At 45.2% G+C, this 12,055-nt stretch overlaps 1 protein-coding gene and 1 long non-coding RNA gene across 5 annotated transcripts in view; one reads left to right on the top strand and one right to left on the bottom strand.

Annotated features, from left to right (window-relative positions):
- Window positions 1–2,730: 2,730 nt before the first annotated feature.
- Window positions 2,731–12,055, bottom strand: part of ppp1r16b (protein phosphatase 1, regulatory subunit 16B) — a 50,460-nt gene continuing 41,135 nt past the window's right edge. For all 4 annotated transcript variants that reach the window (XM_040203951.2, XM_078091752.1, XM_078091753.1 and 1 more), the window contains 6 exons: window positions 9,854–9,978; window positions 6,932–7,057; window positions 6,764–6,839; window positions 6,361–6,490; window positions 5,947–6,085; window positions 2,731–5,470 (listed from right to left, as the gene is read on the bottom strand). In XM_040203951.2, the coding sequence (XP_040059885.2) occupies window positions 4,976–5,470; window positions 5,947–6,085; window positions 6,361–6,490; window positions 6,764–6,839; window positions 6,932–7,057; window positions 9,854–9,978 (1,091 nt within the window). In that variant the 3' untranslated portion in view covers window positions 2,731–4,975. The remainder of the gene's footprint in view (window positions 5,471–5,946; window positions 6,086–6,360; window positions 6,491–6,763; window positions 6,840–6,931; window positions 7,058–9,853; window positions 9,979–12,055) is intronic.
- Window positions 4,978–6,685, top strand: LOC120835224 (uncharacterized). The gene is made up of 2 exons (XR_005714552.2): window positions 4,978–5,167; window positions 6,450–6,685. It is a non-coding gene; the product is annotated as an uncharacterized LOC120835224 (long non-coding RNA).

The following is a 12,055-nucleotide window of genomic DNA, read 5'->3' as shown; positions in this document are numbered from 1 at the left end:
AGTCAAACCTAAATCAAGACATATACAGTGAAAAAAAAGGAAAATCCACATTAATGAGCATGCTGAAGGGAAACAAATACATCGGCAAAATGTAACAACACAATTGCACACAATTCTTCTGACAACACCCACTATTCTACTTTTCATTGTGGGCTCTTATCTGTGGATTTTGAACGGCGTGTTATGGGGAGATAAAGATATCAACGACATTTTAAACAGTTAGAATGATGTTTTAAAGCGCAATGCATCTAGTGTTTTCTTCCTCTCGAATTTGTTATTTTTCTCCCTTCTGGTGGAGAAACTATGAAAACAACAAAGTAGTATTACAAACACACTATAAAAAAACAAGAAAATGTAGAAGTACATCAAAAAAATACCGCTATTTCTTTGAAAAGTAAGTACAATCATTAATTGTACTACACAATAGCCCTTGTCAGAGCATTACATTATATTATTGAGTAACTACGGTGTTACTGCAGCACTTGAATGATAAACTTGAATGTGGTGGAACTTATTTGAAATACTTTCATCTGTTTGTAAATGCTTAATCCTCAAAGTCGTTGTCAAAGAAACTCTTTTTTAGAATAAAAAGATACTTCTTCACTATAAAAAGAAAATATTGTATCAAACAGCTACTCTTGTAAATGTATTTTATCACTTTCATTTAGATTCGCATGCCTTTGCAAAAAAAAAGCCAGACCCAAAATGGAAGTGATGACGCTGTCAGACTGTACCAAATATTTCTGTCTGTTATTTTCATGCAACACCTCCCCCAATCTTTTTCTTATACAGACGTTGCAGTTACAAACGCATCAACAAGGCGAAGAGAAGCAGCGAGGAGGAGAGAGTCAGTGCAGCAGCCGAGCCTTTTGTCTTTCAGCAAAGCAACAACATGAATACCCACGCACACACACACACACACACGCACGCACACACACACACATGTGGGTACATTTAATATAGCCCTTCATTTTAAACACCCCTCCTCATATTTATATACCCAGTTATTTGTTAAAGAATGAAACCTATATTTGCCAGAAGGGGACGTCACCATGTGTAAATGTTGAATATATCTGAGTACATTACTTGTATTACGTCATAGAGCCAGAATGAACAGGAAGAAGTTCATCCACGCTGTGTGTATTGTTTTTTTCTCTGTGAAAAAAACAATAACGTTATAGGGAAAGAGATGGAAACGGTGACTGTAATATTCTCCAGAAATATCTAATAATCGTGTCCAAATTAAAAACGTCTATATATGTTGTAGATTCAGATACGGCGTACAGACGTCTTCATGACATGCTGTTGTTTATCTATTCGGATCACTTGACAGGTGGACATCCAGCGCTGATGACGGAAGTGGGCCAGCAAACCGGTTACTCTGGTCTCATGAGACCAGCCTCGCGGTTTGTGGTACTTTCTCCTTCAGTCAGAATTCCATTGGTTGGTTTCATGATTCCAACTGGGGGGGGGGGAATCATTTTGTACAGCCAATTGACACAAGACGCCCAGTAAAGCCCAAAGCAGCCTGGGAACTCTGCGGACGTTCTGACCCACTGAGCCATCCATCTGTTCCCTATTGTGCCGTCTCCTCACACTCTGGCAGTGCGCTCAATAGAAGTGGCCTCCTCCCGGCGCCGGCCCGCTTTCAGGCCCGCCGTCCACCCTTCATTTGCATGCCCACGTCTCTCATTTCACCAGTGAAAACATCCCTTGTTTCCGCCCGTCGCTCCGTCACTGCGGTTCGGCGTCTTCGGCGACCGCTGGCACCCCCCCCGTTTCATCTTTCCCGCGCTTCGTCCAGGTCGCTCTGCCGGACGGCTCCTCGGTCGCAGTCCATCATCGTCCCTCCCATCTATGTGAGGAGCCGAGCGGTCGCTATGCGCCTGTGTGCTCGTCCTGGCACGGATCCACCTCGCCCTCCAGTGGAGAGGACTGGAGGACCGGAGGACTGGAGGACTGGGACCGCAGCCAGCTGGCCCACAACCAAGTTTAGACAAAAGCCAGGCCCGCGCAGACGAGGTCAACGCAGCCTGGATCATGTTTTCGGCAACCATTGTCCTCCTCTATACCTGGTGTCCTCTATACCTGAGACAAACTGAGGAGGGGGGGCTTCAGATCAACTAACGTGGAGAACAGAAACCTGATGTCAACGTTTTACGAATGAGTTGATGTTTGTTTTCAAATCCCCGATGTGATCTACTAGCCAGTAGGTGCTTTAAAAGCCAAATGTATTGGAGATGCTGTTAAGAACCTTGTGACCCCGCAGACGGTGAATGAAAGGAAGCTCACAAAGAGAGGAGGGGAAAGAAGATGGCACAGAAGATCATTGAAGAGAGCAGTTGATGCCGGGCCAAGACCCCGGCAGCTGCGTGCCGGAGGACGGTCCAGCCTCGTCCTTCACTTCCAGAGCAGAAAAGAGGGCAGAGAAAGCGTCGGGGGGGCGAGACGGATCCCAACCTTCACGCGGCACGCAAACCTCATCTGTGTTCAGTCGCTTTAGCAACTAATTGTCTGAATACAGTTTTTTTTTGGAAAGGAAAGGAAAAAAAGAGCAACAGATGTTTTAGTTTGTTTCCTCAAAATGCGAGTGACGCCCACACGTCTCAGACGGATGTCTATTGATTTCTTTCTTGATTAATCACAAAGATGGTTGTTTAAATGTCTCGTTTCATCCAAGAAGAAAGTCGGACATAGGAAAAAAAAGCTTCACAAACTGAGGAGAGACCATTTAAAATTCTCAAAATATACAATTTATTCAAAATATGTTAATGCAACCTTCCACACTTTCCAGGAGTTACAAAATCAGTAGTTTTTGTTTTTATAATCTTGCTGTTATAGAGGACAAACACAAGCTTCGATCTATGAGAACACCAGGTACTATTTAACAGGAGACGTTTGAGCTAATACTGATAATCACTGACCAGGTCGTAGTTAAAAAAAACAAAAACACAATTAAACGCGACTTAGATTTCCTTATTAAGGAAGCAAAAGTGACATTTAGATTGAATTGACTGCAGCAGCGAGGATAAATGTTAACTTGAGCGACTCAAGTAAGCTTCGGCCGAATAGTGATGATGTCACCGCCTTTGACTGCTTTCAAAACAACAAATAGGGAAGGAAGCGAACAATAAGGAACCTGGCGACCTCTTGGACTGCGACTTCAATCGTACTTCCTCAAATGGAGTTGAAAAATACTTGCACAGAAAGAAATCCCGACCGCACACTCAAGTCACGGCTGTGATGACGATGTCTTTTGCAGATATATATATATATATATATATATATATAAGGGGGGGGGGTATGTAACAATGTTCCACAATGTGGGTAAATGTATCATATATGTTCCTATACACGTAACAACACATACATGTAAATGCAGTACATGGGAACACATGCAGGGATACCATCTCAGACATATATTTACTAACACATTGTGGGTCGTCACATGACGTCAGCAACAAAATAAAATCTTACCCCCAAAGTTTCACATTTAAATCATGGGAGACTCTTTGGCACTCAGTAGGAGATTATAGGAGGCGCTATTAGATTGAAGGAGCAGTTCAATATTTTGGGAAATATGGAGTTAAGCGGCGAGATTGATCACTATCTTATATTTAAATATGACGCTTCTGGTGTTGTCATCCAAACATCTGCAAGAAAGCAGATTTCAAAATAATTCAATTCTTCATTTTCAGCATTATTCAATGATGAAACACCTGATAATGTTGTGGGCTTCTACATATCAAAGCCATGTGTGGATTAATGTTTTAATTAACGGAGGCAAGTATACAATTCCATACTGCAACAGTAATTCATTACATAATACTTACACGTTCTGTAATAAAACAAATACAGTGAATGGGTGAAATACAGCCACACAATGGCCACCAGAAAATAAAAAAACCAAAAACATGAAACAAATAACACTTAAACGTAGCGACGCAGTTATTAAATCCGTCCCAACAGGGTGGCTTGTTTGCGTGATTTTAGTAACATAGCACACAGGAACCCTTCCTACCCTCCATTAGTCCATTCATTTCAAGCTCTCCTCACAACATCCAAAAAAATAAATACACTCAACTTTAGGAACCGTAATCTTCTCTTCACACATTCATTTCATAAATAAAGAAATGTACAGTCATGTTTAACCATGTTTGCTTAAATTATCTAAACGAGGGAGCGCAGACCGAGTAATGCATAAAAACCCGAGCGCGACCGGTCGGTTCAGGGTCGATTACGAGAGGACGACGGCGACGGAGCGATAGTTTTAAACACACGTGCAGGACTCGGCGCTCTGCTCTCGAGACGTCACAGATCTCGTTTTGCTACGTTTCATCGTTCCAGATGGTTCAACGCGATGGGGTTCATCTAGCAGATTCGGCCGTGGCCTTTCTTGCCCATTTGACCGAGAAACGAGAATGAGGTCGGACGACAATGCTCGTTTGTCCCGAAGAAGATCGCGTTGAAATACACGACAACCACCTTTTTCTTGATGTATTTTTCTTCTTCACCTCTGAGGACGAACATGACCCTTGTACCTCGAGTTCTTCTCCACTTTCCTCCTTTTTGCCGCTCCAGGCGAGAGAAGATCCGCCCACACTTGGATTCTTAAAGGTGCACAGGGGACAGCTTCTCGCAGTCCTTCTCTCTCCGCTTGTCTTTTTGGAGACTGAATTTGAATCCGAGTGACACCCGGAGGAACAAAGTGGCACTGCTCAGTTCTTGTCCTCCTCGCTGCTACGCTGGACACTCGCCCCGCCCAAGATGTCTCCCACTGTGGCGGGAGGGACTTGGCAGGGAGGTACATTCCTCAGGGGGGCCCATCTTCTCTGGGAGAGAAAGTTTAAAGGGAGGGGGAGGGGTGGGGAGATGCGTAGAAACAGGGAACACTCCTTCCTTCCTTCCTACAGCCCCTCCCTCGCTCCTCTGTGCAAAGCACTTCTGCTCCGTCAACAGTCACGTGACCAGGCTGCTATGACACGCAGCAGCAGGTTCGCACCTTCGGCGGCTCCTCATCCGCCGGCTGCTTCAGTCTGAGGAGCGGCGGGTCGCCGCTGGCCGGCGTGTAGTAGACCGCGTTGCCGTTGGAGGAGACCAGCGGCATGCGGGGGTCCTCGGAGTCGTTTTTGCCATCGGTGAAGGAATCGGCCGAGCCGTTGCCCAGGTGACCGTTGTTGAACAAGGGGTGATTCAGCAATTTGGCGGCGGACCTCTGTTTCTTGAGCTCGGACAGAGTCTGGGGGCGCTCTCTCGGCACGGCTTCCTCCTGGGGGGGCGGGCTGGGGGCGGCCGCGCGCTTATCAGGCGGCTGCGTGCCGCCGTTGGAGGGCGGGGCCGGGGGCTGCGGCGTGGACGTCGTCGTGGAGATGAGGCCGTTCGGTTTGCCGCCGCCTTCTTTGAGGATGGTGGAAGGCTTGTGCTGGTCTGGCTGCTGCTGCTGCTGCTCCACAGCCGCGGCTGGTTTGACCTGCAGAGCGTCAACGCAGAGCGCTTTAATCTCTCTGTCAGATTATCACACGCAGGCCTAACTCTGGACGGGGAGATTAGACATCTTTGATCTTGTGACAGACCTACAAAGCTAATTGATTTTCTACTGTGAAGAGTCTCCCGTTGCTCAATGTGCGGCAATCAGTGTGTAACAGCGGTTCGTCTGTGATGAAAGCTTGAAAAGCACTTTTTCCTCACAATATACTATTTTTGTTACGTTCATTTGAATTACAGGAGGATTTAAATTTTTTTAGATTTACAAAAGACCGAAATCCTATTCCATTTTTTCACATTACTATGACATGTGCATTACCTATTTTCTATAGTATATTTTCTATTTATTATTATAAAGAACCCTGAGAGGAGGAATACCCAAACGCATCTATAAAACCGTTGCATAGGATTATCTAAAACCAGGAATAAGTGCTAAACAACCTCAAGACTCCCATTAAACACCTGGTTATTGTCCTGATCGGACTCCTTCTCCTTCTCGTGCTCCTCTTCTCTCCCTCCCCTCCACACGAAGGCCTCGGTCTCGTACTCTTTGCGGCACAAGTTGTGTCTGTCCGACATGCTGGCTCGCCGCACCACTTTTCTGTGGACACGTGAGAGAAACATGCCAACAAACATGAGGGCAGCCTTTAATAAACCCAGTTAAAATGCCTGCAACACTCACGTGTCTTAATGAGCGGAAACCGCACGCAGTTCGTCTGTAATTACAGCTCACTTCGTGGATGAGGATTTTAAATTGGATTAAGTCGGAGCAGTCAGTGCCGTGCACCGGTCATATTTTCTCTTTGGGTAGTAAATAAGCCTGGCTAAGCACTCTTGGTAGTAGCAGCGGTAACACCAGCAGGTGTCAGCACTCACCCGCGGCTGCCTGCGCTGGACGTCCGCCGGCACAGCGAGGTCTTGTGTTTGAGCTGAGATTTCATGATAATGTCGTGTTTGTGTTTCAGGTCCAACAGGATGGCTCGGAATTCCTCGTCCTCACACAGATCTTGGAATGAGAACGGTGGAAGAACAGCAATGTCAGCTCCTTTCAAAAGAAACTGTGCGTCTTATGTTTTGATACTCTCTTGAAAAAAAAAAAAAGGAAAATGCTGAAAACAGATTGTGAAATGAATGAATTTACCGTAACAAGATCTAAATCAGTAATTAAACAGAACAAAACCACGAATAAATCTGTAAATGAGACCCCGCTGAGATGAAACTTTTATTTTGTTAACCCCCCACCAGGTGTATTGATAAGAGTGTCGAGGTGTAAATATACCGATGGGGGTCTCATCTAGGAAGGTCTTGGCATTGAGACTGGCTCCATGTGACACCAGCAGCTCCGCCACATGCATCTGAAACGACAACAACGGCAGCAAATGGTGTCGATGGGTGCAGGAGCCTTTGTGCATGCCAGCTTATCGGTTTCCTGTTAAGTTGACCTTACCTGACCCCAGCACGCTGCAGCGTGGAGCGGCTGCCATCCATCACAGTCTCTCAGGTCCATGCGAGCTCCTCCCTCCAGCAGCTGCTCTGCAGCCTGCACGTAGCCACTCGCCGCCGCAATGTGTAGCTGCAAAGAGCCACAATGAAAATAAAGACTTCTTTACAGTTTACTAGAAATTATTATTTTTTTAACTCTGCCATCATTTTAAGCCGATGAAGTGCTCGGTCCGGCTGCGAAAAAGGCATTTGTGTCCCTTCATTCTGATCTGGTCAGTAGTTCATTTTTGGGGGTTTGATTCATTCACATTTCTCATTTATTCGCAACTTAAATCACACTGAGATGACTTTATGAGTGAAATAAATCCTCTCCCGTTTGCGACCACACGGGATGAGAATCACTGCTCCTGCGCATCAAAACAAAAGGATTGCAGAGGAAAACGAAGAGATTAAACTTACATAACTTCCTACCAGACCCAGGTCTGTTCCTCTCTTCTTTTCCTGATATTTTAAGAAGGCATGCTCTAGTTTGCTGCATCATGTCCCAAAGAAGATTAAGAGGACGGACAAAACAAGGGGACCAGAAGTTTAATCGGACAAGCCGTAGTTAGACTTAACAGGGTTATTTTGGAGTACTACCATTTAAAGTCCCCACGGCTATTTTCATCTACTGATCCGTCACGTTGTTTAAATCCCTGATGCAAAATAAAGACTTCATTAAGGCATCCGGCATCCTGCGCTCTTCTCAGGGAAAAAAAATCACGCCAATGATCCTTTTTGCCCTCCATTCTTTATGTGCATCAGTGCACTGAAATACAAAGTTTGCTGTTTGTGGTTCACAATTTTCAAGCAGAAGAACGAGTCTGCATGTCAGTCCCAAGCATGCGTCCTTTCTAATGCTTCGGAAATAACACTCAAGAATGAAAAAACACAAGAATGAAAGCGCACGTTTCAAACCAACACGATGGACAGATTCACGCCCTTCGCTGCCTCCCTGATTCTCACCTAAAGCAGCTATCAGATATATTTGCTTATTAATAGAGCGCATTGGTTTTACTTATTCAAGGTGATGCAGGGTTGTGTTTCTTTTCACAGCCAAGATTGTCCCATTTGTAAGTGTATGTCCTATCCAGTTGCATGAATCGAGCAGTGAAACTCAACTTTAGTTCGGTGTGTTCGTGTTCCCTTAAAGCTAAGGGGAGGCAATTTACTTCACAGACACTGTTTTTGTCGCAGTTCTCTTGACGTTCCCGACGGCAATGAATGACTCCAGCGCTCTGACAAAGAGAACAGAGGATATTGCCTCTGTGTCTTTGGAAGGACTGCTACGCGCTGTCCTATCCTTTGTGAGATGACTGGCCTACCTGCCCGTCTGCCTACCCAGCATGCATTCTGCTGCTGCTGCTCTCGTTGCGTTTGATGGGAGTCGAACTCAAAGCTGAGCCGTTGTAGCTGTGAGCACGAACAATAGCTCATTTCTCCCTCGTGGTCCCGTCGTACCACATTCAAGGAGTTTTAGTAAGATATATGCTACAAAATCGGATCTTCTACCCCTGATGTAATACTTACATATTCCTCATTAAAGGATTATTATATTCTCCAGTCCGGCTTTTAAATTGTGACTCCAGGTGTATTCGGGGCTCACAAACAAAACAGATCCCTTTCGTATCACGGATTTCTGCTTTGCACTTAATAAGATGATAAATCTAAACGCTCTAATCAGCTTTAAAGGTTTTTGTTACGGCCCCTGACGTGACTCCGCCCCCCTCCTGAGAAGAGGGCGGGGGGGATTCTCTCAGGTGATTCACCTGGAGCAGAGCCACCTGAGAGACATCAGGCCATTAGTGGGCTACATACAGGCTCCCTGACCCAGTTCTCTCTTCGTCCTGACAACGAGCAGACGGTCAGTGTGTAGTGTCTGCGTTCAGACTGCCACTTTGGGTGGGAAGTGTGAGGGTTCTCTGCCATTTCTGTTTATTCATTCATCTTTTTTTCTCCTGTTTTGTGGGCGTATTCTTTGTTCCTTTTCCCACGGTAGGCCAGAACGCCTTTGTTTTCTGGCTGGGTGGTTTTGTTTATTGTTTTGGCCTTTGAGACCCTGATGCATTTTGCTTCCGTTCAGTTGTCTTTTGTGATAAATAAATTATTAATACATTTTATTTACTATTGTTAATGTACACACGCCTTATTTATCTCCGCCGTTCCACCTTTGCCAAGGCTACCCTTTTCTTTCTACCCTTTTTTCAACATTTTTGTGTTACGCCTGTGCACCCTAAGCACGATAGGCAGGCTGTAATAGTTTGATAGCCCAGATCATTAGAAGGTGCATCTATCTAAAAAAAGACTATCCTTTGACTATTTACCTGCCTTTTCTCTTTTCCTCTCAGTGCAGAGGCGTAATTTCTGATTATTTGAAAAAAGTAGCATGAACTCTGGTCTGTGATGAAGTTAGCTTTATTTATAGCTCTCTAGTCTCATTTACAGCTGCGGGTTGATGATCATTGGACATCTCCCTAATTATATTTCAAAAGAAACTTTATGCCTTTTCCCATCAACATATTATTCATATGCAAATATTGGCTTGTCTAATGAAGCTGTGTACATGAACGGAATCCATCTCAAGTCAACACAGGCTGCAGCTGTGAATGAGACAAGTTGTTGTGGTTTGTATTGTTGGTTGCTTTAAGCTACCTCATGTATTGTACCTGACAAACTTAAATAAACACACACATGCTGCTAGTAATCATCATTTTAACTGCTACTTTGCATATGTTATATGCATATGTCAATCAATAACCTGGTCCTAAAAGAGAGACATTTTCTTATAAAGCCCAAATGACGATAAACCTGAACTCTAAAGAAAAGCACTTTTGTCATCTTGTTTTAAATGGAGATCGGTAGTGAAACGTCAAAGCGAGCGTCTCACCAGCGTGGCTCCCTGAGAGTCCTGCAGGTTCACCTCCTCTCCCTGCCCCAGCAGGTCCTGCACGTCTCCCATCATCCTCATCTCTGTCGAGGCTCGCGTTTCGTTGATCATCTCCTGCGTGATGCCTGTCGATCAAGTGCATGCAAACCGCAGCGTTAATCACAAGGCGGACGGATGTTTAATGATATTAAAAGAAATTAAAGAAACATTTTAAGTAACGTTTAGAAATTGGCAGATAATTATTTCAATGCATTTAACTATCAACACACCGCTGCCATCAGTGCGGATAGAAACAATTTGACCGTCAAGGATATTTGTCTTTCATGCTGCCTTTCCCAACACCGTCTGCCAAAGAGTTGAATGGCGTTTGGCCCCAGTCGAAGCTCAGGTGATTCCGTCCGTCACGGCGCCTCTAATTTATTGCCTCACTGCCAGGTACGACTCCACGCTGAAAGGCGCCCACTTGACTTCCTCCCCCACGGCTGAGCTTTAATGTACCGTACTGTCCAACAAATTTGAAAGAAATGTGTAATGGAAACTGCCTGTCAGTCAGAACTGTGACCTTTTACCTTCTCAGTGTGTGACTGAAAATGTGAATTACTAAAAATGACAATGAATCGAGTGCTGTGACAGCTGCTGGAAATCGAAGCTTAAAGAATATGCACAAGGATTAGTCACTTAAAGAGGATCCCTCGATTTTCTGTATAAAGCAGAAGTCGTCATCCCCATGACATGATGTCGCCAGTGTTTTGGACCCGCAACTTTTCCTGTGTTGTAGAGTTAAAGATTGAACATGAGCGAGCGAGGCCGGAGGTGAATCTATCCACTCAGCCAACATCCCCCCCCCCCCCCCCCGGCCCCCATTTCAAGGCCAACTTCCACTCTTGTTTTCAGCCATGGCAAAACAGACATACCAGTGAGGAAAATTGTTTTTCTCACTCTGAATTTATAACGAGAATCAGAACCCGAGGGCGTTTTGAAGGCGCGGGAATCCGGACGACGGTCCCCTTTGTCGACTTCGACGTTCCGCATCCCTCCAGCTACTGTTTTGTTTTGTTTCCTGTGTTTTCTGTCAGCGAGCATCCGTCTCTTTGGCTTCAAACATCTTTTGATTCAGCTGCAGTGACGCCCTTGAGCTTAACAATGCCCCCAAAATGAATTTAAAAAATGTGTGTAATACAACAAACATTTCTCATTGTCGCACAATGACAAATATAGTCAGAAAACTGTCAATATGTCATCATGTAAATAAGAAAAACAAGTCATTTGTAAAACAAAATCCGTGTCCCAGGGCCAAAAACATTGGACCATGGAAAAAAAAAATAGACTAAAACTAGTGTAACTGTGTCCTTCAATGACAACAAAATGACTACATAGTTGTGTGTCCGTGCGTGGGTGTGTGCGCGTGAGAGTACCGGAGTGCCCGTCTCTGGAGAGACCATTCTAGCCCCGGCGATACAGTGCTAATAATGAGCAGTGAGCATCAGCACGCTGCCTGTGATCAGCTCTATAATTGTTCTTGTCACCTCCTGCACCGCTATCAGCGAGAGATCCCATCGCAAAATCAGAACCTCATATTCCGCCGCACTCGTTTTTTTCCCCTCTGCAAACCCGCAGCCTCCCTCCGTGTTCCTCCACAACGGTCCATCGTCTATTTGCACGGTTTAAAAAAAAAAACCATTAACCCCACAGTTGTTTACGATGCAGCAATTACCATAACAAGGCTTTTTTTAGACCTTTAATTGTCTACGGAAATATGAGCGAGCAACCGTGATGCCCTCCGGCAGCACCCCGCCTGCACGCACTTTTCTCCTGTTTACCACGAAGCATTTGGGATTTACTTTCATGCCGAAGGGGCGCCTTGATGGAGGGAGTGTAACCTTTTACGTCTCTAGCTACTCACTCGCTAGCAGTTTAAACACGCTAAACGGACAGCAACCGACAGCCCGAGAAAGGAAAAAAAACGAATAAACCCTCCGGAAAACACACGGGAGAGACCGGCGATAGAAATGAATTAGTGAATGAGTGAGGGAAATGAAGTACTGGGTTTATTTGGAAAGCTTCAGTTTGCCCTGTCACAAATGGTCTCCAATAGAGGCGGTTGGGGAACTGGAAGTGTTGTGAGAGTCCGACCCCGTTTGAATGAACCACACTTCACACCACAGCAATGCTCTGAGCCACGTGCTTCGTTCTCCAACCGCG

This window comes from Gasterosteus aculeatus, chromosome 17 (genome assembly GCF_964276395.1).
Source record: "Gasterosteus aculeatus chromosome 17, fGasAcu3.hap1.1, whole genome shotgun sequence".
In the NCBI taxonomy this organism is placed as follows: Eukaryota; Metazoa; Chordata; class Actinopteri; order Perciformes; family Gasterosteidae; genus Gasterosteus; species Gasterosteus aculeatus.
This window is presented reverse-complemented; position numbering and strand designations above follow the sequence as displayed.